At 35.2% G+C, this 27220-nt stretch overlaps 4 protein-coding genes and 2 long non-coding RNA genes across 6 annotated transcripts; 5 read left to right on the top strand and 1 right to left on the bottom strand.

The window, feature by feature from the left end:
* The first annotated feature begins 3448 nt into the window (after positions 1 to 3448).
* Positions 3449 to 7544, top strand: LOC121259686 (IAA-amino acid hydrolase ILR1-like 4). The gene is made up of 5 exons (XM_041161386.1): positions 3449 to 4081; positions 4270 to 4395; positions 5143 to 5457; positions 6540 to 6668; positions 6883 to 7544. The coding sequence occupies exons 1-5, from the start codon at positions 3722 to 3724 to the stop codon at positions 7288 to 7290; spliced, it is 1338 nt and encodes a 445-aa protein (XP_041017320.1). The 5' UTR covers positions 3449 to 3721; the 3' UTR covers positions 7291 to 7544.
* Positions 7545 to 7958: 414 nt separating this feature from the next.
* LOC121260006 (glycosyltransferase BC10-like) lies at positions 7959 to 11507 on the bottom strand. Its single transcript, XM_041161864.1, has 2 exons — positions 10597 to 11507; positions 7959 to 8847 (listed from the first exon to the last, which is right to left on the bottom strand). The coding sequence occupies exons 1-2, from the start codon at positions 11110 to 11112 to the stop codon at positions 8209 to 8211; spliced, it is 1155 nt and encodes a 384-aa protein (XP_041017798.1). The 5' UTR covers positions 11113 to 11507; the 3' UTR covers positions 7959 to 8208.
* A 6449-nt stretch (positions 11508 to 17956) lies between these two features.
* Positions 17957 to 19177, top strand: LOC121262170. Its single transcript, XR_005940052.1, has 2 exons — positions 17957 to 18694; positions 18804 to 19177. It is a non-coding gene; the product is annotated as an uncharacterized LOC121262170 (long non-coding RNA).
* Positions 19178 to 20901: 1724 nt separating this feature from the next.
* On the top strand, positions 20902 to 21971 carry LOC121262160. The gene is made up of 3 exons (XR_005940050.1): positions 20902 to 21034; positions 21116 to 21191; positions 21881 to 21971. It is a non-coding gene; the product is annotated as an uncharacterized LOC121262160 (long non-coding RNA).
* Positions 21972 to 22149: 178 nt separating this feature from the next.
* Positions 22150 to 23086, top strand: LOC121247622 (F-box/LRR-repeat protein 25-like). The gene is made up of 2 exons (XM_041146006.1): positions 22150 to 22407; positions 22499 to 23086. Exons 1-2 carry the CDS (start codon positions 22150 to 22152, stop codon positions 23084 to 23086), a joined length of 846 nt encoding a protein of 281 aa, XP_041001940.1.
* Positions 23087 to 24306: 1220 nt separating this feature from the next.
* On the top strand, positions 24307 to 26593 carry LOC121261328 (jacalin-related lectin 19). The gene is made up of 3 exons (XM_041163653.1): positions 24307 to 24508; positions 25090 to 25317; positions 26128 to 26593. Exons 1-3 carry the CDS (start codon positions 24506 to 24508, stop codon positions 26458 to 26460), a joined length of 564 nt encoding a protein of 187 aa, XP_041019587.1. The 5' UTR covers positions 24307 to 24505; the 3' UTR covers positions 26461 to 26593.
* The last annotated feature ends 627 nt before the right edge of the window (positions 26594 to 27220 follow it).

Raw genomic sequence — 27220 nt, 5'->3', positions numbered from 1 at the left:
AACCCTAACATAATTACCGATGATTGAGAGTCTGGAACGGACGCTACTTGAGAGTTGGGATGGAGTTGGGAGAACCTCCTTTCTTGGTAAGAATAAAATTATTCTTTTACCGTATTCAATTTTTTATTATCAATTTTTTTTCATCTATTGATTGCTACTTTCTATCTTCATTTCAGGCATGACCAATGGAACAAAAAGTATTTGACTGAAATCCGTGTTTAATCGAATTGTAGTTATATTTCAAATTATAGTCATATTGTTATTACGTTATAAATGAGACTGTTATAACTTATGGCTACATCATACATGTTATTTACTTTTTAAACTATTTATATAGTTATATTTATGTAGTTATATCCCGAGCAAAGACGTGAGATAAGTACTCTTTATTCTATAATTTCTATTAGTACTTATTCATCCTCTCTCAAACGTTTAGAATTTATTATCCAACTGAAATTAATCGAATTATAGAAATTCGTACCATCATTCTTTTTTATAAAATTTTAAATTTATGTAATTTTCAACTCATGAGTCATGAGTACTTTTAATGCTAAATTTCAGGCGGACATAAAACAAATTAAAGATATAATCAAAATTCAGTAACAAAATCAGAACGAATATTTAAATTATTGAGAACTCTTGAATAAACCAAATATTTGTAGATCGTCACTTTTAAAAAAAATATATATGTTGCTCACTATCTGAAACGAAATTGAACAATAAAATTTAAATAATAATAAAAAAAAGAACAAAATTTTGTTCGGAGTTCAGAAATTTTATTCGGAGTCGGAACTCCGAACTCCGATCGGAGTTCCGATCGGAGTTCGGAGCTCCGACCTCCGATCGGAATTGGACTCTAACTACGTTCGGAGTCGGAGTCGGAGGGAAAATTCGACTCCGACTTTTGTCGGAGTCGGAGATCGGAAATGACAACTCCGACTCCGTCGGAGTCGGAGCCCACCCCTAAGTAAAAGACCACATGATTATTTTATGAATAAATCTTCGTAATTTCTTCAAACTCTACGCTCTATATTTTTTTTAATTTTTATTATTTTTTCTTTTATCAAATATTTATTATATGAATAATGAATAAGAAATTTGAAATAATATAAAAATAATAAATTCAAAAAAATATTAAAAAATTTAAAAAATATAAAGTGTAGAATATAGTAGAGATTGTGTAGCAAAACTCTTATTTTAATATGATATTACGTATTAACTCTTGAATTAATTTATTTTAAAAATAAATAAATTCAAGCATGGATGAACAATAATACATTATTACTGTGCGATAAAAGTGTAGTATGATGCTTTCTTTTATTTAAAAACACAAATAAATAGAGGCTAAGCGAATAGGCCAATACTCAAAGAGTTATGCTACATATAATTTTAAGTGCATAAGTGTTATAGTTGTTTTGAAAAATAATGAAGTGCATTATTAAAAAATTAATTAATTTTTTTATATAGATTTCGTATTTATTTATTTTTTTTAAAATAATTACACAATGCTTATGCACTTACAATTACAACTATCATTTTTCATACTCAAACTAGTAGTTTTGTTTATGAACTTGGGTATTGTTGGTGAAATATATAATAATATAATAAACATTACAATTAATTTAAAATTAAAATGAAACCAGTTTAGACTAAGGTACGGAAATCTCGTTCTCTTTAAGGAAATTTAAGCCATCTACAATATACAAAATTTCAGATTAATCGATACAACAAAACTCCTCTTAACTTGACTCTTTTAAAATATAATAATCTAACTGATCATTGTATAATTCAAACTTTCTCTATACAACCAATTGAGCATAAAGCTTCACTCAAAGAACACCTCTCTATTACCTCCAATCTCTCAAAAATATATACATCCTTCTTTTGTTTTTTCCTAATCAAACCATTCTATAGTGTACGCAAAAAACGACCATACGTGATAACCCCTCTAGGTGATCTTTTTTCAACTACAAGAACTAATTGCCTTGTAAATAAAACCTCAATAAAGCTGCAAGTAGTTATGAGTAATTAATGAAAGAAACGTACAAGAGGCCATAAAATCGACTTTTACTATTTGTTTGAAAAAAAATAGATACCCACGTAAAGAGTTTCCGAAGACAATATTCCAGCTACGAGGAATTAACACCAACGTGAAACGTTCATTTATAAGAATAAAAAGACAACGTTATCAATCATAAAAAAAAAAAAAAAAAAAAAACTGATCAACTTTAAAAGACACTCAATCATGTTCAATAAATCCAAGGTACGTAACTCCTAACCTTAATGGCTTAAAAGAACTTCAAAAAAGACCATTAGTACTAGACAAAAAACCAACGTTACAACTAATCTTTATTAAAAAAATACCAACAGGGTCTTTCGTTGCTCAAGAAAATCAATAGTAGTGTTGACCCAACCACATAGTAGTGGTTGGATATTTTGATTTGGAGATAATACGAAATTGTTAACATATGTTATTTTATATTATACATTTCAATTAAAATGGAGAAAATCCATTCATCTCCCTTCAAAATGTGCTATTCAATAATGTCTGCTTAACGACTCTGTGGAGATACTTTTACTTTTTAATGGGTTGAAAGTAATTTCAACAGGTTTTTCATCTTCCAAATAAGGCATATATATCTCGTTTAGCCAAAACTTTTGAAATTATATCCCTTATTTTCATGCCTTCTTATCCACTACCTTGACCGTTGACAGAAGAATGGTCCAAACAAAAAATCTTCACAACCTTCTAACATTCCATACTCCATATTTTTTTTAATTTTTATTATTTTTTTATTTTATTAAATATTTATTATATGAATAATGAATAAAAAATTTGAAATAATTTTAAAAAAATAAACTCAAAAAGAATTTAAAAAAAATATTAAAAATTTTAAAAATAGTATAGTGTGGAGTATGGTAGAGATTGTATAGCAAAACTTGATCCAAAACCAGGCTAGTGCCTACCATAAGAAGTATTCAAATAGGATTTATATTGCATTATTTTCCTGTTTTATATTGCAAAGATAATATTTTTGCACACATTATTTTATAAAGCTTCGGCTGTTCGCTATTAAAGTGGGTCAAGTTGGTGCAATAATGGCAATCCTAGAGGGGTACTTCTACTCGTAATGTTATTCTCAGCAAAACAAGTACTATTTTTTATTTTCCTCTTTTAACATTGATTTGTCGTGACATTTGAACTTTCTCCCAACTTTCCAATTCCTTCACATTTTAAGTTTAGACAAACGAACCACCACTGAAATGAGATAACAAAGTGGCTGTCATATCAACCAGATAAATAAATCTAAAAACGCTACTTTTGTCACTGTTCTTCCTTCTTCCCTTTTTTTTTTTTTTACTCTTTTAACTTTGGCACACTGGAAGAAGGTACCGTAATGGGGGAACCTTAAAAATAACATGTGGAAATTAGGATTTAGCACGTGGGTTGTGCTGTGACTGACTGTTGCGGCCACCACCACTTTCAAGTTTCAAACCCACGTTCACGGGTGGCCTTACCCGTCTTCTTTAGTTCTCACACTTTGCAGCACGAGTCTTGTATTCTATTTCTGTAATTCCACATTTTCCTCATTATAAAACTGTGCTTCGAATTCGTGCTGCTTCTTGTATGAAAAGTACTTCAAAAACCCACGTCACTTTATCGTAAACAAACAGTTTTCTTCCTTGTACTTCCAATCCCGAGCTCACTTGCAGAGAAATCATGGGTTTCTTCAAGTGGGTCTCCTTGATTTTCATCCTTAACTTGTTTGGTCCGAGGTACGCTTTCTCAGATTCTTCTTCGACCTCAAATGGGCTCTCAGAAATCCCCAAAAGGTTTCTCCAATATGCCAAGAATCCGGAACTGTCTGATTGGATGGTGGGAATCAGAAGGAAAATACACGAAAACCCAGAATTGGGTTTTGAGGAGTTTGAGACTAGTAAGCTTATCAGAGCAGAATTGGATAAGATGGGTATTCCCTATAATTACCCAGTTGCAGTTACTGGTGTTATCGGCTTCATTGGAACTGGTGGAGCCCCTTTCGTGGCCATAAGGGCTGATATGGATGCTCTTGCTATGCAGGTTCGATTAGATTATGATTATTCATTCAATATAAGCAGGATGTATGAGTATAGTTTATTGTTGTAAGATTGAATGATTTGTTGATATTTGAATGTGTAGATCGGGAATTTGGCAAGTAGGGATTATTCTGTGATATTCGAAAAATTTTGTTTTTGCTATTTGTGTTGACGGGGGTCTTGAATTTACAGGAAATGGTGGAGTGGGAGCATAAGAGTAGAATTCCAGGGAAGATGCATGCTTGTGGGCATGATGCCCATGTTGCAATGCTTCTTGGAGCTGCAAAGATCCTTCAAGAGCATCGTGAAGAGTTAAAGGTCTGTTGGTCCATCTTTGCTTCTTAATTTCATATCATCACATGTCAGGAGAAAATCGGTATGTTATATTGTTTTTCGCTTGACTGATATAACTGCCCTCCTCACGTAAAGTAAATAATATAACAGTAATAATTTATAACAATAAGGCTACTGATCTCCGATTTGCTCAAACGCTTCTTAATGGATTCATTTATGTGTTCATGCATCGCTTTAGAGTATTAAACGAACTTCTTGCCCGGTGTGTATCTTGCCATGAGCGTTTTAAGATCTGTAGATGGTCCAGCTTTGCTGAGTATGAAGTTTTTTTTTCTAAGTTCTTATTTCAGAATTTTATATGGATTTGTGATCGGTTTTAGGACGCATCCTTTTTCCAATATGTATGGAGTTTATGACCAATTGCTAAGGGGAACAGGATGCATCCGTCAAAAAGTCAGTTTGCTACAGTGAGATCCCTGTTGAAGAGGGGCTCAAAAGTGCGATAACAGTTGTTAGCCGTTAGAAAAGAATATCTAATTCTCCATTAAACAATAAAGTATAGTTTGTTACTTTTGTATGGATACTATCTGCAAACTTTCTCCTTCTTCTTCTACTTTGGGGAGGTTCAATTATTCTTGATGGAAGTTCTGCGACCTAATTAGAGATTGAAAGCGCAACTAATAACCCAAAACAGTCACTTATTGCTCAGATGGCCAATTATGGTTCTTTATCCCTCCTCTTATGCTTACTGATATATACAAACACTTGCAGGGAACTGTTATACTTGTTTTCCAACCAGCTGAGGAAGGTGGTGGAGGGGCCATGAAAGTAATAGATGCTGGAGCATTAGAGAATGTAAATGCTATCTTTGGCTTGCATGTTGCACCTAATCTACCTGTTGGCGAAGCACACTCCAGAGCTGGTCCCATAGGGGCTGGGATCGGCTTCTTTGAAGCTGTAATAAGTGGAAAAGGAGGCCATGCAGCCATTCCTCAACATTCAGTAGATCCAATATTGGCAGCTTCTAATGTGATTGTTAGCTTACAACATCTTGTTTCACGTGAAGCTGATCCACTGGACCCACAGGTACATCTGATATTTCTCACATTACATCTTTTTCTGATTATCTCTCCTTTTTCCTTTCTGTTCAAAGTCATAAAATCTTTTATGTGTATTTTGTGAAATAAAGATAAAAGGGGAAGTGGGGGAAGGGGTTGGTTGACATTGCATCCATTTTGTGAAAAGTAACTATCCTCTAAAGCCACCTAACAGAGGTTTGTACCTCATGTTGAAGTGACTCGAGCACCTCTCTAACATGATGGTTCGGCTGGTAACAAGTGTGATTGTTGAGAAACCAACCACCAAATCACCATGTTTGCAATGTCTATAAGTTGCATGGGACATAATTATGATGGAGTAAGAGAATAGTAACTAAAAAAATCTGCGTAGCTTGTATATGAGGTTATTGTTATTATTAGAAGATTAAAGTTGTTGCTGAAAGTCTGAAACTCAATTAAGGGCCATTGGATAAATTTATTCCATTTTTATTCTTGAAAGTTGATCAAAGATTTATATATTTCTATTGTCATGCCTGCAGCAGTTGATGAATGGGTAATAACGGTAAAACTTATGCGGCAAATTAGCCACAAATAAGTAATTGAAGACTCCAATGATATCGGTATATTATAAAAAAAAAAAATCGTTGAAATGCTTGTGGGAGGGAAAAAAGAAAAAAAGAAAAAAAAGTGAGTGTCTTATATGCTATTTTAAGAGGCAAATGATACTGGTATGGGGCATTAGGCCATTAGCTGATGCAATGATTAAACTTACAGGCTGTCAAGCTGGAGTTAATTCATGCATCTTAAAGATTAGGACCCCATCTTTTAACTCAGCTTTCAAGGGGACTAACACTGGGTAGTGGCTTTTTGTAACACGACTGTATAATTACTTCAAATGACAACTTGTCTTCTGATCTCATTAACTCCTCATGCAGTTCATGATATTTAACTAAGTTGTTCCCCCTTCAATTAGCTCTGAGAGCCTCATTTTTTTGGATAACCCATGGCACTAGCTTCTTCTGTTACAATGTTTTCGTGCATGTCAGGCATCAAATTTCCATGAGATATATTGTTCTTATGATATTTTGCAATTGTCCTGTGTCATTGCAGGTAGTTACTGTTGCGAGATTCCAAGGAGGTGGTGCATTCAATGTTATTCCGGATTCCGTAACAATTGGCGGCACCTTTCGTGCATTTTCAAAGAAAAGTTTTATGCAACTCCGGCAGCGGATTGAGGAGGTACTGAAGTTGAATGATGTATCATCCCATATATGGCAAAGTCTTATGTCACATTGGTTGGAATTGATAATGAAAAATTCATAGCTAATGAACTCTCAAGAAACAGTTCTTCATGCATATATCTCTAACTTGGTTACTTCCACTGTAGCTTACTTCCCATGCAATGCGCCCTGCCCTCTCTTCGCTATAACAAACCGATTTGCTTCTTCAACAGGTTATCACAGGACAGGCTGCCGTGCAGAGGTGTAATGCAACTGTGAATTTTTTCACAGAGGAGAAAAACTTCTTCCCTCCAACCATAAACAATAAAGGTTTGCATGAGTACTTCTTAGCTGTCGCTGGGGATATGCTTGGCACCCACAGAGTCAAGGACTTGAAACCGGTGATGGGGTCAGAGGATTTTGCATTTTACCAAGAGGTAATACCTGGATACTTTTTTTTACTCGGGATGGAGAATGGGACACGTGGACAGCTAGAATCATTGCATTCACCATACTTCCAAATTAATGAAGATGCATTTCCATATGGTGCTGCTCTTCATGCATCATTGGCTGCTAGGTATCTGCTTGAATTCCAACAGGAGGTTTCTGTTTCTGACAGAAACCATCATGATGAGTTGTAAATGTTTCTTGACCATCTTGTTGCCTGTTCGAATTCCATATGGGCTTTGGCACGACCAAATTTTCACCAGGTATTGTGTTTATATTTGTAACTGCTTCAGTTGTAGATGACATGTTTTGAAATCAAGTCATCTCCACCAAACATTTTAGGTTCATTATGTCGGCACTGTTGATTTCATATGCTTAGCAAGAAAGTCATCAATTTGTCAGCTTATCCATCCGGTTGAAAAAGAAAATGATATTTTGACATCTTCAATCCTAAGCATTTCACATCCTACAAGCATTCTTTTGACTTTCTTGAGTGTCTTTTAAAGCTTTGAATAATGCAATTAGAGTTGTTGTATTTTAGAAGATAAAAGTGATACATATATCGTTCCACTTGCTGCTTTGTATCTATTATTTGCATTGCTTACGAGTCATGAAAATGTATCACAATTAAAGGTTGTTCTTGCAGCCAACAAGATAGAAACGGGCATAAAAAGTACTTGTTAATGAATACTTTACAGATGCATTACCAATTATCTCACGTCATGTAATACGTTTTAGAGTCAAACATGATGCGATTCCCATGGCTAGAAAGGTCGTGAACTAATTCAAGGCAGTTGCTTGTTGTAATGAATAATGTGCATAGGCATGGTGCTACGAACTCAGAATTTAATAAATGAACTCATAACTAAAAATCTTCTTCAATTCGAACATAACTTATAAAAAAACTCAAAGACATTTTTTAATGGATCTCAGCACTAACAAAAAATCTCATAAAAACCTTGCATCCAAAAATTCCACAGTTGACTGACAACTCAATATACGTAATGTATATTATGCCTGAGATCTACTAAGATAATAATCTAGGTCATAGCTAAACCTACACGCTCCAACAAACATTCACCAGAACATGCATCTCAAAAGCCGAGCATTTATCAGAAGCCTAGAACTTTGGAGGATAATTCCAATAGAGGATCCAAAGCACTTGGGGCAAACTTTCTTGCAAAAAGGAAACAAAGTGACAAGGGCTGGTTATTGTAAAGGCATGTCTTACTCTCAAAAATCTTCTTGAAAAACTCCTCCTTGATATCTGCCTTGCCAAATGTAGCGGGGTGAGCACCACCTCTTGACCAGTCCACATAAGTAAGGCTCCTGTTTGCCAAAAGATGTGGAGTTTGGATGCTCAGCATTGTCTGGAAGTAGTGTTCATCCACATAGCATGCCGGTTGGCAAAAATTTTTGAATTTAGGGTAGTAAGTGGTGTCTTCGATTATCTTAACTGCAAGTTCTCGATTTACTTCAAACCACTGATACCCTTTACGCCAGTCAGTGAGGTTGACCTCAGGTGCCATGTTCTCATCATAGCGCCCTCTCCCATAAGGTCCAGGTTCATCAATCGATCCCATAAAGCTGTACCTGGATTTTGATATGTAGCGATAAACAATGCTGAAGTTGTGGAGAGGAATGCATGCCTCCGAAAGGAGGACAAACCATTCATTTGAGATATCAAGCAAAGCATTAGCTAGGAGTCTCCTCTCAGCATCACACATACTCATTCTTCCCCACTCTGCCACCTGCTCAGAAATACCACCACAGAAATATGAGTGGATTTAAGTTTCCAACAAGGAAAAACATGCTGATCCTTTTTGTTTTATTTTGCTCTTTTTTCATGAAAGAAAACGTACTGAATAAAAATGTGCTCAAGTAGCTATTGAGAAACTGGAAAATCTTTAATCTAGCTAATCATCTTTTGTCATTGCGCCACACGCATAATTGCCTCCTCCAGACATAAAAAGCATACAGACTCAGAAGCTTCACTAGAAACTGGATTGCTAAATTAATTTTGTCAATCAAACTGGACTTCAAAAGAAAATGCTCTAATAAAGTCAGCATAATCTGCTAAAATATGGGGATAGCATTGCAGAACGGGAATTTCAAGGTAAATAGCTAATGGTGTAAGATATCTGCTAGTTGGCGAATTCACCTGGAGAGAAGGCAATTTATAACTGAAATATTTTCTCCCCTTAAAAGTGTCATTTTCACCAGTGTTATTCAGTGGCAATAAGCGACATCTTAGCCTGGTGGATTCTTACATGTAGAAGCAGATAGCCATGATAACGCATCATTGGAGATATACTGAAAATTAAGAAAAGGGGTAGGTTGGGAATGAATGGATAACCGCTACAAGTATGCAGCATGGTCCACGACTTTTTATTAAGGTTACCAATTACCTCCCACTCAAACTGCTACAACCACAGCAAATTATTATCACATGCAACTAAAGTCAAGGTTGGATGGACAAAACCTGCTCTGACATTTTACTCCATGAAATAAAACCATGATTAAAAGACACTGACACAAAGGAGCAGAATCCCTGCCTTATGTTCAAATTATATGCTTGTATTGAGTACTGTTAGCTATTGCCAATTATCTCCCACTCCAAATCTTGGAACCACAACATAATTATTGTCAGACCCAACTCAATGACGTCCACTATAAATTGAAGGTTGGATTGATAAAACCTGCTCTGACATTTTACTCTATCTACGAACAAAACCATGTTTGTAAGACACTTGCACAAAAGAGTGGCCTCCACCATATGGTCAAATTATGTGCTCATTAAAAAGGCAAAAGCTTGGATGTAAACCGATATGGTTTTAGGGAACCTCCTCCTTTACTAATTGAGAATGGTTATTCCAAATATTTGTGTAGATCAACTGCAAGGGCCCATTTTCAATTTGAGTCAGCTAACCCTTTCAACATTCAACTAGGTTAGGATCTTTCAAACTATATGCCATCTATCAATTCACTTAGCACTAAATGCCCCTTATCCGTGCAGTTGATAGTCTTCAACAAAAATGCTGAAACATTTCAAACCAAATCTCAATGGTCTTATCACCTATCAATGCTATATTTAAAATTACCAACCATACAATCACTTTACCGTTGACCAAAATAAGAGAGAGAGACCTATCCACTTGGAAGTAATATTAAGCACATACTTAGCAATTTATAAAGATGGAAGTCTCTAGCATTCATGCAGAAACAATGCAATTGCAACCAATTACACGCTTTCCTTCGTCCCAAAATTCTATAGCTGAAGGCTCCCTATACATCTCAAAGGATTATTTTTCATCAGCATCAGATCCATTTCAATTCAAAAATTATGAGGATGCTTAAGAATCGTATAGAGAGTTTTCAACGCATGTTCCGGAGAAGAATAATTTTGATGGCAATTAAATAAAATGCTTTTTTTTCTTTATGAAAGAAATGTAGAAACTCATTGCACCCGATATGTATTAAAAGATGAAAGGTTATGATACCTGGCTTGGGATTTGTCTCCTGTAAAAAACGGATGGTGTAAAACTGGCATTGTAAGATGGCAATGAATGAACATAGATCGAGTAAAGATCCTCATTCCCCTTAAAGAACCGCTCCCAAAGAGGTGCCATTGGCAATTGCCCCTTTGTCAAGAACATGAAGGCAATCTTGGGAACTCTCTTGAATGGATAAGTCTTTATCCGAGGAACAGATGAAGCCCGCCACAACAGTTCAGTGTCATTCATGGTGTGCAACAGATTTGATGGAGGTCTGATCCAGCTCTCTATATTGGTTAGCCCTTCAAAGCAAGCCTTGAGAGTGGAATCTGCAACCGGAGCAACAATCTGAACTTTGAAATATCGAATCATATACAAGCTAACAATAGAAACCCCAAGACCCAGAACCAAAAATATCAAGAAAAATTGGAGGGCTCTCGAAGGCAGAGCCCTAGATTGATTTGTTCTCACTGAACTGGCAGGGTCCTTGCCTTCCTCCAATGCCATCAACTTTGATTGCATCTTTACCTCGATTTCCAATCAAATCCGGCCTCGGGGTATCATAATTTCACAAATCCGGTAACACCCATTACATTTGAAAACTTCTCTCAGTGGCAATGATTTAGAATCAAACACGCGTATATAGTATCTAAACCACCAGGACCGAGATCAGTCCAAAGAGGCCAATAAAAATCCAACCCCTCGCTATATGGGTACTTTCCAAAAAGGTGGCAGAGATACTACGATGCCAATGTGGGTGCTAGCGGTGTGGGCTGTATATAAGATTCGAGTTAAAACCAAAGACGTTTGAGAAATAAATATGTGATCAGTTCAGTCTTCGTCCTTGCAACAGCTTTCGTTGAATGTGGAATTAGTGTGAAGTGATCGGAGAGGTTAAAGGGACGTCGTTAAAGATGTTTCTTGAAAACAACGGAACTTGAAAATGTGAGGGGAATAGAGACAGAAGGGTGACAATAAGTAGGGTGGCGGTGGAAAAACCTAGGAATGGTATCGTGGTTTGTTCGCTGGTTTTGTCGGATCCTTCGAGATTGAGGAGCCTTGACAGGGTCGGTTCACGGTGTGTCCGCGGCAAAAAGCATTACGTGCTTTTGCGATTTGTGGATCGTGCAGTGTGCACTTCTTGGCATTGGTTTACCGGCTGATCTTGGGAGAAAAAATAACTAGGAGCCGGACGCGGTGAGAATTACCGATTTACACCATTCAGTAAACGCGCGGCGCGTAAAATTTCTAGAGAATCAAAAAGAGAAAATCATAAAACTGGATGCAGTGATAATATCAGTTTTACGTCATCCAATGAGAGAGAGCCACGTCAGCTTTCTAATATTATTACAATGGACGTAAATACAGCAGATAAAGCCTCTCTCTACCCATCAGTCGCTCTGAAGCCCTCTCTCCTTAACCTGTCTTTTTGGATATTTTGAGAGATGCCCAATCGTGGTTCTACTCCAGATTCATATACATATAGTACCGGCCTGATTAATGGGCTGTGTCGATTAAGAAAGATTGGATAAGCAAAGGAGTTATTAAAAGAGATGGAGACAAAGTGTCGCTTGCCCAGTGTTGTGAGCTATACTTCTTTGATTCATGGTTGGATTGCTTGAAGAGATGAAGAGAAGAAACTGAACCAAATGTGTATTCCTACAGTGCTTTAATGGATGGTCTTTGCAAGCGTGGGCGTTCCTCACAAGCCATGGAGCTCTGGAGATGATGATTAGCATACGGCATAAGCCCAATATGATAACTTATAGCATTTTAATTCATGGACTCTGTAAAGATGGACAGCTACGAGAAGCTTTGGAGACTCTTGACAGAGGAGAGAGTGTAAAGACACGATCATTGATCCAAAAGTTTTAAAATTATTGAATATTAATTTAGTTAAATCTTTAATCTTTAAAATCATAACATTCTGCCATGCTTTCGAATCTGACGTCCATGACGGCCCATTCTATTAACACTGACCCAGTAATAGCTCTTTTCTTTTTGATAGTTTCACTCATCTATCAGTATTCAATAATTTAAAATTATGCTCATACAAAGTATCAAGACATTTTAATCCAGCCTATAGTTCGCTCCCTCCGTGATTTAAACTCATGACGTGGTCTCTGCTTTGATGTCAATTGTTAAAGACTCAACTATTAATCTAAAAATTAAACTGTTAGATATTAATTTGATTAAACTTTTAACTCTCATTATCATAAATATTTAATTGATGGACTTGATAGAGACTCAATAAATATTTATGTCCACTGTATCCATGTGCATTCTAATTTGGTTTCGTTACAATTGGTTTTAATTGGTTAGAATACTGACGTGACTCTATCTCATTTGGAGTTGTCGAATTGGTTTTAATTGGATATCTCATCTCATATCATTTTATTATTATATTTTTAAAATTTTTTTACACAAAATATAATAAATAATTTAATTTTTTTTTAATTTTAAAATAAAAATAATATTCTAATAATATTTCATTCAACTTTCAACTTTTATCAAAACTCACTGTCAAACCACATCCAAGATTCATATCGCATCCAGCTCAGACTGCCTCTCAATCAAAAATAGACTTGCTTGTAGGAACGAAGTCCTATACCTCCATAACCACCCTCATCTCTCTCTCTCTCTCTCCCCCTCGAGCTGAAGCACTTTCTCTCACTCTGTAGCCACAGCACGCAGTTCTCTCTCGCAAGCCCAAAACTCTTTTTCTCACCCCTCAGGTGCTCTCCCTCTCTCTCCCTTCCGTTGGTGTATTTATTGCTATGTAAGTAGTTGATTGTGTGGACGAGTGGGTGAATTTGTTGGTTGAATTTAGACCTTATGTGGTCTTAGTTAAGTTGCTATGGATATTTATTTTGATTGTTTGTTAAACCATATATAGGAGTCGGTGATACTTCTTTAAATTTTAAGTATTTCTTAGAGTAAGAATTATTGTTCAATGGGTTTTAATTTGGTTTTGGATTTTGCCAATCAACTTTTGCTCAAATCTCGACTAGTATCATTGTATGTTTTATTTGGTCCTTATTGAACCGTTGTTAATGAGATTTCTCATGAAAAAAATTTTCCTAGTCTCGATGAAATCAGAAGTTTCTAACAAACTGGGTTGAGGAGAGAGAGAGAGAGACTGGGTCAACCGAGAGAGATGGCTTCGCGACCGCAAAATGGATGACGAAGAAATGGGATCATTTGAGATGAGAGAAAGAACTCGAGAGAAGAGACCGAAGAGAGAGAGAGACAGAATAGGGGAAATGTTTCCTCAACTAGCCCCTATGATCACTATCATGAATTTTGTACATGTCCATTTTTTATTGGACGGTGTAAAATGTAGATTCACACTAAGTCTCGTTTGAAGATGTTCTCTATAATTAATGACTAACAGCATTTTTATTGGATTAACTAAAACTAAAGTACATTTTTTATGAATATAAGATGAATTTAATTTTTAGTTATTTTATTCACATACGTCTCTACATTAGAATAACTATTTTTTCATTGTATGATAATAAAATAATATAAGATAAATTTGGCTCTAGCTATTCACATCAAATCTCCACATTGGATTATCCATTTATTCATTATATAGTAATGAGTAATTAATAATTTTAAAAATATTTTAATTTTTTTAATTATGAATTTATTTTATTTTATCATATTTTACCATTCATAATATTATATATTAATTAGTAATCATATTCGAATTAGATTTTTTCAATTGTCATTTAAAAGGAAGAGAAAAATAATTGATATAAAAGGGAGAGAAATAATTAATATAAAATATATTTGATGAATGAATAGTTCCTTTAAAATTTGAAAATAATTTTAAAAGTAACTGTAGTTAAATTTCAATTATTTAATTATTCTAATGTGATCACATTTTATGGTTTAATAGCTAAATCTTCAATGGATTTATCTTTTACCTAATCCAATGAGAGTGCTCTAAGAGCATTAGTAGTGGCCTAGCCATTCTTTAGCCAAAATTTGATTAGAAAATTCATTTTTTCTAGTTTATCTAGTCACTTTTCAATAACATCAAATAACAAATTCTCTAAATCTATTATTATTATATTAAAATATTGATTTTGACATTTTCATTTATTTTAATTCTAATGGTAATTAAAATATTTATTTTTTATTAAAAAAGTACACATTAATTTTCTAATATTCATATTATTCAAACGGGTATAATCTTTTAACTGTCTTCTTTTTTTTTTTTTTTTTTTTTTGGAAACTTACAAGCCCAACATTGTTCTTTTCGTCCCCTCAATAACCCCAATATTTTCCTGGCCCAAAATATTACATCCGGATTCATTAGTCTTAGTTCATCTTCAACAAGCATAGCTTAGATGGCTTCTCATGGGAATAATATTTTGATGTGACAAAATGATTTGGCTAGAGATTTGGGCTGGCTACGTTTAGTTAGTCAAGAATGTGAAAATTAAAATTACTGTAGATATAGCTAGCTTGATGTGGATGTATTTTATGCAAACTAGGCAAACCTTGACTAAAATTTTGAGTATGCCTAGTTGGCTACTAATGGTCTAACACAGGAGAATAACTTCTATTTTTTTTATGCTAGTCGTCGGTTGTGAATTTTATCATCTAATAGTATGATTTTGTTACACTCTCAAATCTGTGATGTACTTTTATGAATTTTCTATATAAGGATGATTGTAATAGTGAGCTCCTTATAGGGGAGTATCTCCAGAAAGTTAGAGAGAGAGAAGAGAGAATTGGATAACAACTTGGATTGAAATTCAACATAAACAACTCGGTATCATTTCATCTATTCATTTCCCCGCAGCCTCCTTCATTCATCCCTTTTTTTGAATCCTAAATCCTTTGGTGTGTAGAGCCTCTCCCTTCATAGTACCTTGCCCACAAGGTGCGGGAATGTGGTCTTCAATTGCTCCCATGTTTCCCACGTGGCGTCGTCGGCAGGCTGTCCCTGCCATTGAACCAATAGCTCGGTAAGAGGCTGGTTCTTGGACTTCCTAACTCGACAAGCCAACACAAGCTCAAGCTCTAGTTTGAGGACCCTGGCGGTGTCTGTGGGTAGGCAAGTGCACTTTTCGATGGCCCAACCTTTTCTTAAACTGTGATATATGGAACACTGGGTATATGGTTGTCGTTGGAGGTAACTGGATCTTGTAAGCCACAGTTCTAACCCTCTGTACTACTGGGTAAGGTCCATAAAACCTTGGAGCTAGCTTTGCATTTCTTCAATGACCCACTATAAGTTGGCAATAAGGTTGAAGCCGAAGATAAACTTGATCTCCAACTTGTAAAGACTATTCCTTTCTTTTTAAATCTTCATAATGCTTCATCATGTTCTATGCTTTATGGATATTGTGCTTGAGTATTTCGATTATGTAATCCCTTGTTTATAAAACATCATCAACTGCCTCTATTTTTGAAAGACCTGGTACATAGCTTAGCAATTTATGTTGGGGGTAGCCATACAAGGCTTGAAAGGGAGTAAACCTCGTAGAAGAGTGCTAAGTTGTGTTGTACCACCACTCAACTAGAGGAATCCACTGAGACCAATCCCTAGGTCTGTCCCGAGAAAAACACCTTAAGAAATTCTCCACACACTTATTCACTACTTCTAATTGCCCATCAGACTGTGTGTGATAGGCTATAATAAAAGCCAATTGCACACCCTGGATCTTAAAAAACTCCTGCCAAAAATTACTAGTAAAAGTTTTATCCCTGTCAGAAACTATGGAGTTAGGTAGCCCATGCAACTTCCATATATGCTTAACAAACAGCTGAGCTATGGTCTTGGCAGTATAGGGATGAAATATAGGAATGAAGTGCCCGTACTTTGTTAATTTATCCACAACAACCCACAAACTATTATATCCATGAGAAGGGGGTAGACCTTCAATGAAATCCATGAAAATTTCAGTCCAATGTGAAGATGGGATGGGGAGTGGTTGCAAAAACCCACTAGGCCTTGTTTGGTCAGCTTACACACCTTGGCACACCTCACAATCACGGATAAATTGTTTCACTTCAGCCTTCATTCCCTGCCAATAAAAGTCTCTTCTAAGCCTGTGGAGGGTTTTGTCAAACCCTGAATGTCCCCCTATAGCACTTGTGTGCAGTAAGTGCAATAGCTTATATCTAAATTCTTTGTCATTAGCCACCATTAGTATTTGTTTGTAGAACATAAGACCATCCCTTATACTATAAGCTGAAGGTAATTATCCCCTCCTTGCCTTCTCAAATAGCTCCTGCACCATATGATCTTGGTTGCATCTTCCCTTAATTTCTTCCATTCATTCTAAAGTGGGCACTGAAATGACTGCTAACACAACCTCATCTTTCTGATTTTCCCCTTCTCTTTTCCTGGACAATGTATCTACAACCTTGTTCTCGGGTCCCTTTTTATATTCCACCAAAATATCATAGCCAAGTAGCTTAGAGGTCCACTTTTGTTGCATAAGGGTCCCTGCCTTCTGTTTTAATAAGTATTTTAGGTTTTGATGGTCAGTTTTGACCACAAAGGAATGACCCAAGAGGTAAGGCCTCCATTTTTGTATTGTCATCACGAAGGCATACAACTCCTTCTCATAGGTGGATAGACTTAAAATTATGCCCTTTAATGCATGGCTGTAATAGGCTATTGGCTTATTCATTTGCATCAGCACAACCCCAATTGTCACTCTCGAGGCATCACACTCAATCACAAAGGAAGAGTAAAATCAGGTAAAATTAAAACAAGAGGTGTAGTTACTGCTTCTTTGAGTTTCTGAAAAACCTCTTTAGCTTCTTTACCCCATTCAAACTGATACTTCTTTAACAATTGGGTTAGGGGTACTGCAATGCTCCCATGCCCCTTAATGAAACGCCTATAATAGCCAGTTAATTCCCAAAATCCCCTCAAGGATTTTAAGGTAGTTGGGAAAGGTCGTTCCCTCATTGCTACCAATTTCTCTGGGTCGGCCCTAACACCTTCACTAGTGATCAAATGACCCAAATAGGCCACTTCTTGAACTGCAAATATGCATTTAGAGAGTTTAGCCAAGAGAGTGTGTTGTTTAAGTAACTCTAAGGTGACCCTTAAATGCTCCTGATGAGCCTCCAAATTGGTGTTGTAGACTAATATATCATCAAAGAAAACCAGAATAAATTTCCTGAGATAAGGTCTAAAAATCTCATTCATCAAATTTTGGAAAGTAGATGGTGCATTAGTAAGCCCAAAGGGTATCATTAGGAACTCATAGTGCCCATCATGAGTCCTAAAAGCAATTTTATGCATATCCTCTGGTTTCATTCTTATTTTGTGGTACCCCGAACGTAGATCCAACTTACAAAAAAATTTGGACCCACTTAATTGGCACCTATGGCCAGGATTCCACTTGGATTCACAGTAGTAACAGAAACCCCTATCCCTTGTATCTTTCATTTGTTTTGGCTTAATCTTTTGAATTGGTATAATGGCTTTGGATTGGTGGTGGGAATTGTTTGTGAAACTGTTTGGTGGGTGTTTCAGGATTTCAGGTTCATGGGGGTAGTACTAACACCTAATATTTTTTTTAGACACTCCTACATTCTCCTCTTTAATTTTTGCCAAACTATAGGCTGCCAATAAATTATTGGGGTTAAACATGCGCACTGACAGTCTTATCTCATCTCTCAGTCCACTTAAAAAGCAATTGAGCTTATACCCTTCTGATAGGCCTCTCAACCTATTAGACAACCCTTCAAAATCTGATATATACTCTTCTACTGAACCAGTTTGTTTCAACCTGGTTAAAAATTCCATGAGATCATCATAAGATGAGGACCCAAATTTTACTAGTAAGGCTCGGCTAAACCCCTCCCAGTCAAATATGGTTCCTAATTCCTTTAAATCCTAGAACCACACTAGTGCTTGACCCTCCATATGAAATGAGGCCAACAAAGTTGTGTTGAGCTAAAGTGTTGTGATATGCAAAGTAGTGATTGGTCTTATACAACCAACCACTTGGATCCTCACCATGAAAAGTAGGGAAATCAATCCTTACCTACCGATGATGGTTTTCTTGTCCAAGCTCCCCTTGTGCAAATTGATGGCCTTGGTTATCTGCTAAAGATTCACCATGTGAGTTGTTGTTGTTGTTGTTCCTCTTATGCAATTCAATCGTGATAGTAGTCAATTGTTGCATAACTGAATCTAATTGCCTTTTTAAAGCTAGCATTTTTGTTTCCAGGTTCTTAAGCTATGAGTTAGTGGATTTCTTCAAGGAAGATAACCCATCCTAAAGTTGATTGAGGCGTGTACCGTCTGCCATTGTTCCTGAACCGAATGATAAAGAAGAAGATTGAATCAAGTGATGGTCACTATGGATCAATCTCTTATACCAACTGTTACACTCTCAAATCCGTGATGTATTTTTATGAATTTTTTATGTAAGGATGACTATAATAGTGAACCTCTTAGAGGGGAGTACCTCTAGAAAGTTAGAGAGAGAGAAGAGAGAATTGGATAACAACTTTGATTGAAATTTAACATAAACATTCAGCACAGTAGGTTGGCCCTCTAATAGAGTCTGACACATGGAATAACAGAATAGATTCTATTCTATAACATTCGCTCTCTAACAAAATACTGTAAATATTATAAATAGAAAACATAATAAAAATAAGCTGCTGGGCCTCCAGCCCATTGGACTCGCTACTGCAAATTGGACCACTACTTATTAACTCAAACCAAGCTGGTGACAGCCCAAACTCCAAACACAACTCCTTACTACGTCGAAGCCCAGCCCAACCCATGGCCCGGTATCATTTCATCTCTTCACTTCCCCACAGCCCCCTTCATTCTTCCCCCTTTTTGAACCCTAAATCCTTCGGCATGTGACATATTGCTTTTGGCACCATTTTTTAGTCGCAAAAAAATACTAAGTTTCCTTCTCAATTGCGAGTATTTTATTTCTCTTTATCTATGCATATTAAAATCTGTTATTATTAGTATATAATCTAGTCAATATTACGGCTGACAATATTTAACAGGCTCTTTAACACGATCAAAATTAATAAAATTAGGATTGTGCACAATATTAACTATGTTATGACATGGTATTAATTGAATTAGATCCGGCAAACTCAATTAATCATTATGACCTGATTATATGTAATATTTAAAAAACATGTATATCATACAGTATATTATATTATATATATATATATATATAAATTCAAGATGGAGTTTGATATTTTATCATTTGAAAAGAAAATCAGCTTTGTTATGTTAAAAGAAAAATTATTCTAATCAGTCACTATTCACCACTCCACATCCCACATCCTATAAAAAATACTCACACACTCTATGAAAAATATTTCCACGTCTTATGAACAAGTTATAGGGTTAATTACACTTTACCTACTTGAACTTTCACTCAATTTACAATGTACCTCCAAAACTAATAATTGCATCAAAGTACACCTTCGAACTTTCAATACTTCCCATTCCCCCCTTACATCTATCAGCAACGTTAAATCTAAAGAAAATTCACTGCAGTGCTACTTATGTGCATAAAATTCACTGTAAATATATAATTTTTTATCAAATTTATTATAATTGATTGTATAAAATATAAAATAATATATATTATCAATTAATAATAAACCATAAATCATCGATCTCAAAATCGATACACGCATGTCATAGCACAATGGATAGCCTCCATCAACCTCTACGGAAGCATACCCCTCTCAATTCCCCAGTCTACTGAATTTCCATAGTGAATTTTCATAGTGACAAGGATCCTCCTCTTTAATTTACTTTGTTGTAATAGTACAGTACAAGCAACTATGTACAAAACCTTTATCTTTATTAATGCAATAAACTTGCCAAAAAAAAAAAAAAACAAATAACATATATAATAAAGTGATTATATGACATAATTTAATTAAAAATTAAAAATTTAAAATTCAAATTATACAAATCAAATCTTATTATTTAAATATTATTTTCAAATAATTCTCATCACCTTATAATATTTAACAAAAAATTACACTGATCTCATTATTACAATTTTTTTAAATTACCATGCAAAATATAATAAATAATTCAATTTTTTTAAATTTTAAAATAATAAATTAAAAAATAATTTTTTTAATAATATTTTATTTAATTTTTAATTTTCATAACAACTCATTTCATTTTAATTCATTATCCAAATTGCTGCACCTAACTCGCTCGTAGCAAGAGTTGTTAAACCAAATTTACTTTATATTTTTTTACAAGAGATGTTATTTCTATAAAATGATCTTAAAAAATTCGCTTACAATAAAATAAATTTTATAATTTATTAATACCATTTTATAAAAATAATTTTACAAGATTTCTTTCTACGCCAATATTTCCCTATTTCTGGCCAACATTTCTGGCCGGGTAGGGTTTCTGTTTCCGAATACTTGCGCACCACGGCTTCGATAGGTATATTCTTCTCCTGTTTATACTTTCCGGTTACTTCCTCCGTTTTATAATTCTTGAACTCTCTCGGTCTCTCACTTCCAGATTCATTTAGAGTGGAAAAGGAACGCCTTGTTGCGGATATTCATGCAAATACTCCCGTGTTTATAAATCTCGAAAGGTTAGTACCTCAGATTTATTTCGAGTAGAATAGGAAGACCCTGTTATTGGTTTTGGTTTCTATTTTTTTCTCCCGGGTTCGATTCTTGGTTTTATTTTGAGGCGGAGTGATCTTAAATCTGGGATGTTATTTGCGGCGGGTGGAACGGATGAATACGGTTGTGAAAAGCCGTCCGCTCTGAGCGGATACGGGGCTGTGTCCACTCCCTTAGGTGGGTAGCCGGGTGGTGCATCAGATTAAATTAAGGTGACTGGGCTGAGTCCGCCCTTTGGGGGCGGTGCTATTGAATACGGTTGGCGTTTTTCCAGTGCTTTGTATCTGATTTAAGGGGCCAGAAGCATGTAAAAGTATAACGTATTTAAATTTGCTTTGAAATATTTGGGCAAGTGGGTCAATATACAAATATCTGTTTCTGAAACCAAGTTCCGAGTAGCAACTTAAGTAAGATTTTCTATATAAGTTCTATTTTATATGATTGGCTAACCATGTTACTGTGATAATTGTGAATGTGTGAATTGCAAGGTTCAGGGTTGTGATCATATTAGTTTGTTTAGACGGAATCCTCTCTTTAAAAAAGATTGGGGATTTTTTTAATGGAAATTGATTTGTCTTTTTTTTTTTTATCTTTTCATGAATGTTATTTTCACTAGGAGGTAACAAGTTTTGTTTTTGTTTTTTTTCTAATTTAGCATAAGACTGCTGCAAGCACATTCTGGAAGTGGATAAGAAAGATCTTGGAGTCCTTCAGAAAAGTATGAGGAAGAATCTATCTACTGGGAACGAGAAAAAAGAAACCATCGCTGTCAATCAGAGTACCAACATAAATGTGGTCTCACAAGCACCTAGTGTACAAAGAAAGCGAAAGAGAACTAGCTTCAACAATGTTGATGGTAGTGTTGGCCCAAAAAGGGAGCATGGTGGAAAAGATTTAAACAACCTGCACCAAAGAGTTGAATCCATGAATCTGATCACCCAGTTGCCTGATCACATCATCCATTACATCCTCTCTCTCCTTCGTAATACAAAAGATGCAGCTCGAACCAGTATCTTGTCCAAAAGGTGGAGAGAGCTATGGACTTCATTCTCCATTTTGAAATTTGACCAACAGAATATTCAAGAAGAGGGAAATCTGGATTTGAGGAATGAGAACTTTAAGGACTTCGTAGACAATTCTCTGAAGAGACACCTTGAGCAAAAACTAAGTATACGTAAATTGGTTCTACGTATTACCTCTTATGATTTAGAACTGGGCCTTCATATGGATCAGTGGATTAAGTTGGCAGTCAAAAACCACCTGAAAGAGCTAGATCTCCACTTTGTTGTCAAGAAAAACATTGCCCCGATCTGTTTTTGCTGCAAAGACATTAACTGGATTAAGGTTATATGGGTGTAAGTTGAACTCTTGCGGTTATTTAAAGCTTCCACATCTGCAAAAACTTTATATGCGACAAGTCATCCTTGATCAACAGGCAATCAGTAATTTGATCTCTGGCTGCCCTCTGGTTGAGGATTTGAGATTCATACACTGCACAGGTTTGAAAGATCTGCAGGTTTCGGGTCTTCTAAAACTTGATAGGTTTGAGATGCACCATTTCCATGGAATGGAAAAGGTTGAAATTACTGCTCCAAATCTTCTAACATTTTGGTATTGCGGGAGTAAATCCACACACTGTGAAATTAACTTGGTTGCTTGTGCATCTTTAAAAAGATTGACGTTGGTGGATGCCAACATGACAGACGAAGTTTTTCAAGATCGGTTTGCTAGTTTTCCTGTACTTGAAAAATTGGAGCTAAGCAAATGCAATCAATTGAAGAATATAACGATTTCTAGTACACAAATAACCCCCTTAATAACACAAATCATAATGATCATTCAGGCTTCTTTTAAAATTTAACATATAACCCCAAATCCTATAAGAAATTATTTTTCTTAATAATTAAAATTTTGGTCCAAAAAATTCTAGAAGGAAAAACCAATATATTACCTTGAGTTATCTTTAACACTTTTTTTGGTTAAAGAAGGAAGGCTCTTATTTGTAATTTGCAATTTATTTTTTATTTCTGTAAATGTACAAATGTATTCTTAAATTCATAAATATATTGATAATAATTTTCGACTCTTGATTTATGTTAATAATGTTTTCTAGTATTAGATATATAGTGTAATATACGTTATAAAAAATTCATATAAAAATGTTCAATTATATACAGTACTTAGTCTGGTCTCCTTAATGATGAATTTTTTGGATCTCCAATAGCTTGTGTGTGGTGTGTGTGTATATTGTTTTTCTCAGAGCATGTCATGTTACAACTTTTGCCTAACTGAACATGCACTATGAAAGAAGAAACTCAGAAAATGGCTCTTCTTGGGGGGGGCATATTCTAACTGCATTCCTTTTCTTTTGCAGTTGGTATATCAAAAGATGAAGTACAGAAAAAAGAATCCAAGCTGCTGCGCATACAACACTCGGAGTAATAGATGCTGGCGGCACTTTCTGAAGGATGTCAAGTATGAAGGACCTGCTAATAGAAGGACAACTAGCTGGATGTCTTGGTTGAGCTCTGAACGGAAGTCACTCAGAAAAAAGACTTGGTTAGACTCACCTCCAACTGTGCGGTACCAGACAACTACTTTGGCATTGTTTTGGAAATCTTGATGAACATGGTAGGAAGCCAAAGCTCACTTTATTTTAAGCAAAGTGGCATTTCCTCCCACCATAATTGAGGGGTGGAATGTGAAGTCGCCTTATTTTTTTAGAACTTGAGTAGAAAAAGGTGTACGAAACGAAGCTGAAGACCAATGTTTTAAATTCAACTCTTTTTTGAACTTGGGAATTGCAATTTAACAAGAGAATTGTTATATTCGTAAAAAGATCGAACTTTACAATCTGAATTAAATTATATAAGATTCACGAGATGTTTTTATGTTTATTTGAAATGAATGCTTATTTAGCTATGATGATGCAAAATATTCTGGATCTTCAGGGGGTTTTGAGCAATTTTGATTAGTTGGTTGTTTTACTTCAAATAAGTCCCAATTAATTAAGGCAAGTGATCTTTTAGCATTATAAACTTTGGAACCAAAATATATGTCAAGCAAAAGCATAATTCCTAGTCTTTTGTTGGAGTGCTGGGAATTGAATCAGATTCTGCTAAGATCTATCACTCCTTATCTTTACTTTAGCATCGTTCTCCCCCACAAATGGCATCATTCTCCCCCACAAACAACAGCCTCTCCCGTAGCACTTCTTCGCTCCTGTTAAGCTCTCTAGTCAGCATCTCTTCGTTCCTCGTTCCCAGTCATATCAATTTATATGGTAAGCAAGTGTTTTTTTTTCCTGTACTTTTCCTCGTGTTTTTCCTGTACTTTTCCTCGAGTTTCACGGCTCTTTAAAAAATTCTTTTTTTGTGTCGTTAGAAGGTAGGATTGAAATCATCTTCAACCGAGAGCCCCATCGGGCCAACCTTAATTTACTCGGTATCTCCATTTTTAACGTGAGGAAGTTGTATATCTTTAGCAGGAGCTCGAAATCATGCCACTTTACAACATTTTAAAGTCCGTTGCTAAGAATAATTTGGTATAATATCTCACAATTTTCATGATTGCAACTATATGCATACTTTTGCAGATTCAACTTTCTCTCTCTCTAGAAATCATGCCACTTCACAACATTTTAAAATCCATTGCTAAGAATAATTTGGTATAATATCTATAAGTTTCATGAATGCAACTATATCCATATTTTTGCAGATTCAACTCTGTGATCATGGTGTCAATGAGTGCAAACCCATCTTTAAAAGACAATAAAATATCAAAATTCAAGGAGTTTTTTTTTTTATAAGAAGATAATTTAAAGATGCGAGGTTTCAATAAGAAAATGGTTAATTGGTTTTATAGGAAAGTGAGAAGGAGCGAGCAAATGGGAAAAAGAAGAGCTTAATATCGATGGGACCATGGGGTGGAAGTGGTGGGACCAGCTGGGACGATGGGACCTACAATGGGGTGAGAGAAATCAAACTCGTTTATGACCGTTGCATCGATTCAATTCGTGTGGTCTATAATAACAATCGTAAGCCTTTCACAGCAGAAAAGCACGGAGGTGTTGGAGGCAATAAAACGGCAGAGGTTAGTTTCATGATTCTTTGTTCTATGGGTGGTGCTACTCCCATAGAGGGAGGCCACTGAAACATCCACCAAATAGGCAATTCTGTTTTTATCTTCCTCTTTTTCAAATATTTTTTAAATCTATTAAAAATTTTTAAAAAATAAATATAAATTATAAATTCATTAAAAAAAATATTTACTTAACAATTAAGTAAAAAAAATAAAAAAGGGAATCGGTGGCCACCATCTGTGGGTTTAGTATTTCCCTCAAGGGAAAAATATAATCTTCAACATTTTTTAGAAGATTAGTAATACATTGGTGTGAATTAAAATGGCCGTCTCGACTAGTAAATAAATATGCCTTCATATTGTAATTGACTCGAATTCTTGTTAGAATTGGTGTCTAAACGACAAACAGCTCAATAATCGACTGATCGTGTGTACAATATTAATTCTTTCTATTCCAGAATAATAATAATAATAATAATAATATTAATTAATTAATTAATTAGATACACTGATCGGAAGATAAAAGTATCTAAAGACTTGCTTTTTCCATAATTATACTTTTACATGCTTTTCATGAATTTTACATGAATGCTGTAATCAGAAAAACTTTGAGGTCATAAATAACAAGAAATTATTAGATAATTCTAGAGTAATTTCATTTTTATTTTATCACACGATCATGTCATTTCTATTACAATATGTCATGATGCGATGTAAATATTGCATCATCAATACTTCAAGAGTAGCTAACAATTTTTAGAATAGAACAAGTACTGCTAGAGTATTTTTTATTTTTTTTATTTTTGAATGGATTCCATGCAGATTAAGCTCCAATACCCAGACGAGAGACTGATGAGTGTGAGCGGGCACCATTGTCCAGTGGTGCGGGGTACGAGCTCGGTGATCCGATCGCTGGCATTCAAAAGCAACAAGAGAACCTTTGGGCCATTTGGGGTGGAAGATGGGACCCCATTTACTTTGTCAATGGATGGAGGATTGATCGTCGGCTTCAATGGCCGGAGCGGTTGGTACCTTGACGCCATTGGCTTCCGTCTTTCCCGTGCCCAAACTCCACCACTCTTTCAAAGGGTTCTCAAGGCCCTTCATCTCCTCACTTGCACTCGTTCTTCGGCCACCAAAGACGACGAAAACTAAAGCTTATCACGAGTAGTACTAATTAAAGGACTAGTGGTGCCCTTAAATTTGTTGCTTTATGAACTTTAATGTTATGTATTCCTCGGAGTCAGTACTCTTAGTCCTCCCTACAGCATGTACATATATTAATTAATTGTGCAACTTTGGTTCGTTTGTTTTTCAGACGAGATAATGAGTTAGGTTGAAATTAAAGTTAAAAAATTAAATAAAATATTGTTTAAATATATTTTTTAATATTATTTTTATTTTAAAATTTAAAAAAATTGAATTGTCTATTTTATTTTATATAAAAAATTTGATAAAATTATAATGATTAAATAAGATGAGCTGTAAAAATAAACGACAATTGTTCCAAAATGAAGTTTGACAAACTGGGCAAGCAAGCGCTTCAGAAAATTAAATTATTAGCTAATATGTTTTTTCACATTTTAAAATTCAAATCACAACGAAAATTTTAGGGTGTCAAATCGTGTTAACGGGTCGTATTCGTGTCGTGTCAAGACATATATATTATACTATATAGGTCAACCCTAACCCGACCCGTTAAGCTTATCGTGTCAATATCTCAAACCCTAACACGACCCATTAACATAACGAGTCGTGTCGTGTCGTGTCAACCCGTTTTGACCCGTTTATGTAAATGGATTGAACAAACCTAAAATTAACCCTCTTAATCTAGTTAAGTTTAGCATAATTTTATATATATGTTAAATCACAATATCTATAAAAAATATAAAACTAACTACAAGTCCAAAATTAC

Source organism: Juglans microcarpa x Juglans regia, chromosome 1D (genome assembly GCF_004785595.1).
Source record: "Juglans microcarpa x Juglans regia isolate MS1-56 chromosome 1D, Jm3101_v1.0, whole genome shotgun sequence".
In the NCBI taxonomy this organism is placed as follows: Eukaryota; Viridiplantae; Streptophyta; class Magnoliopsida; order Fagales; family Juglandaceae; genus Juglans; species Juglans microcarpa x Juglans regia.
The sequence above is the reverse complement of the archived record's forward strand: the minus strand, read 5'-3'. Positions and strand labels throughout refer to the sequence as shown.

Bases quoted from the DNA above. Each gene is read 5' to 3' on its own strand.
- LOC121247622 (XM_041146006.1), top strand. From the start codon at position 22,150: ATGAATCTGATCACCCAGTTGCCTGATCACATCATCCATTACATCCTC. The intron at 22,408-22,498 runs GTTCTACGTATT...TGAAAGAGCTAG, and splicing joins AACTAAGTATACGTAAATTG to ATCTCCACTTTGTTGTCAAG.
- LOC121261328 (XM_041163653.1), top strand. The intron at 25,318-26,127 runs GTTAGTTTCATG...GATTCCATGCAG, and splicing joins GAGGCAATAAAACGGCAGAG to ATTAAGCTCCAATACCCAGA.
- LOC121259686 (XM_041161386.1), top strand. From the start codon at position 3,722: ATGGGTTTCTTCAAGTGGGTCTCCTTGATTTTCATCCTTAACTTGTTT. The intron at 4,082-4,269 runs GTTCGATTAGAT...TTGAATTTACAG, and splicing joins TGGATGCTCTTGCTATGCAG to GAAATGGTGGAGTGGGAGCA. The intron at 4,396-5,142 runs GTCTGTTGGTCC...AAACACTTGCAG, and splicing joins AGCATCGTGAAGAGTTAAAG to GGAACTGTTATACTTGTTTT.
- LOC121260006 (XM_041161864.1), bottom strand. From the start codon at position 11,112: ATGCAATCAAAGTTGATGGCATTGGAGGAAGGCAAGGACCCTGCCAGT. The intron at 8,848-10,596 runs GTATCATAACCT...ATTTCTGAGCAG, and splicing joins GGAGACAAATCCCAAGCCAG to GTGGCAGAGTGGGGAAGAAT.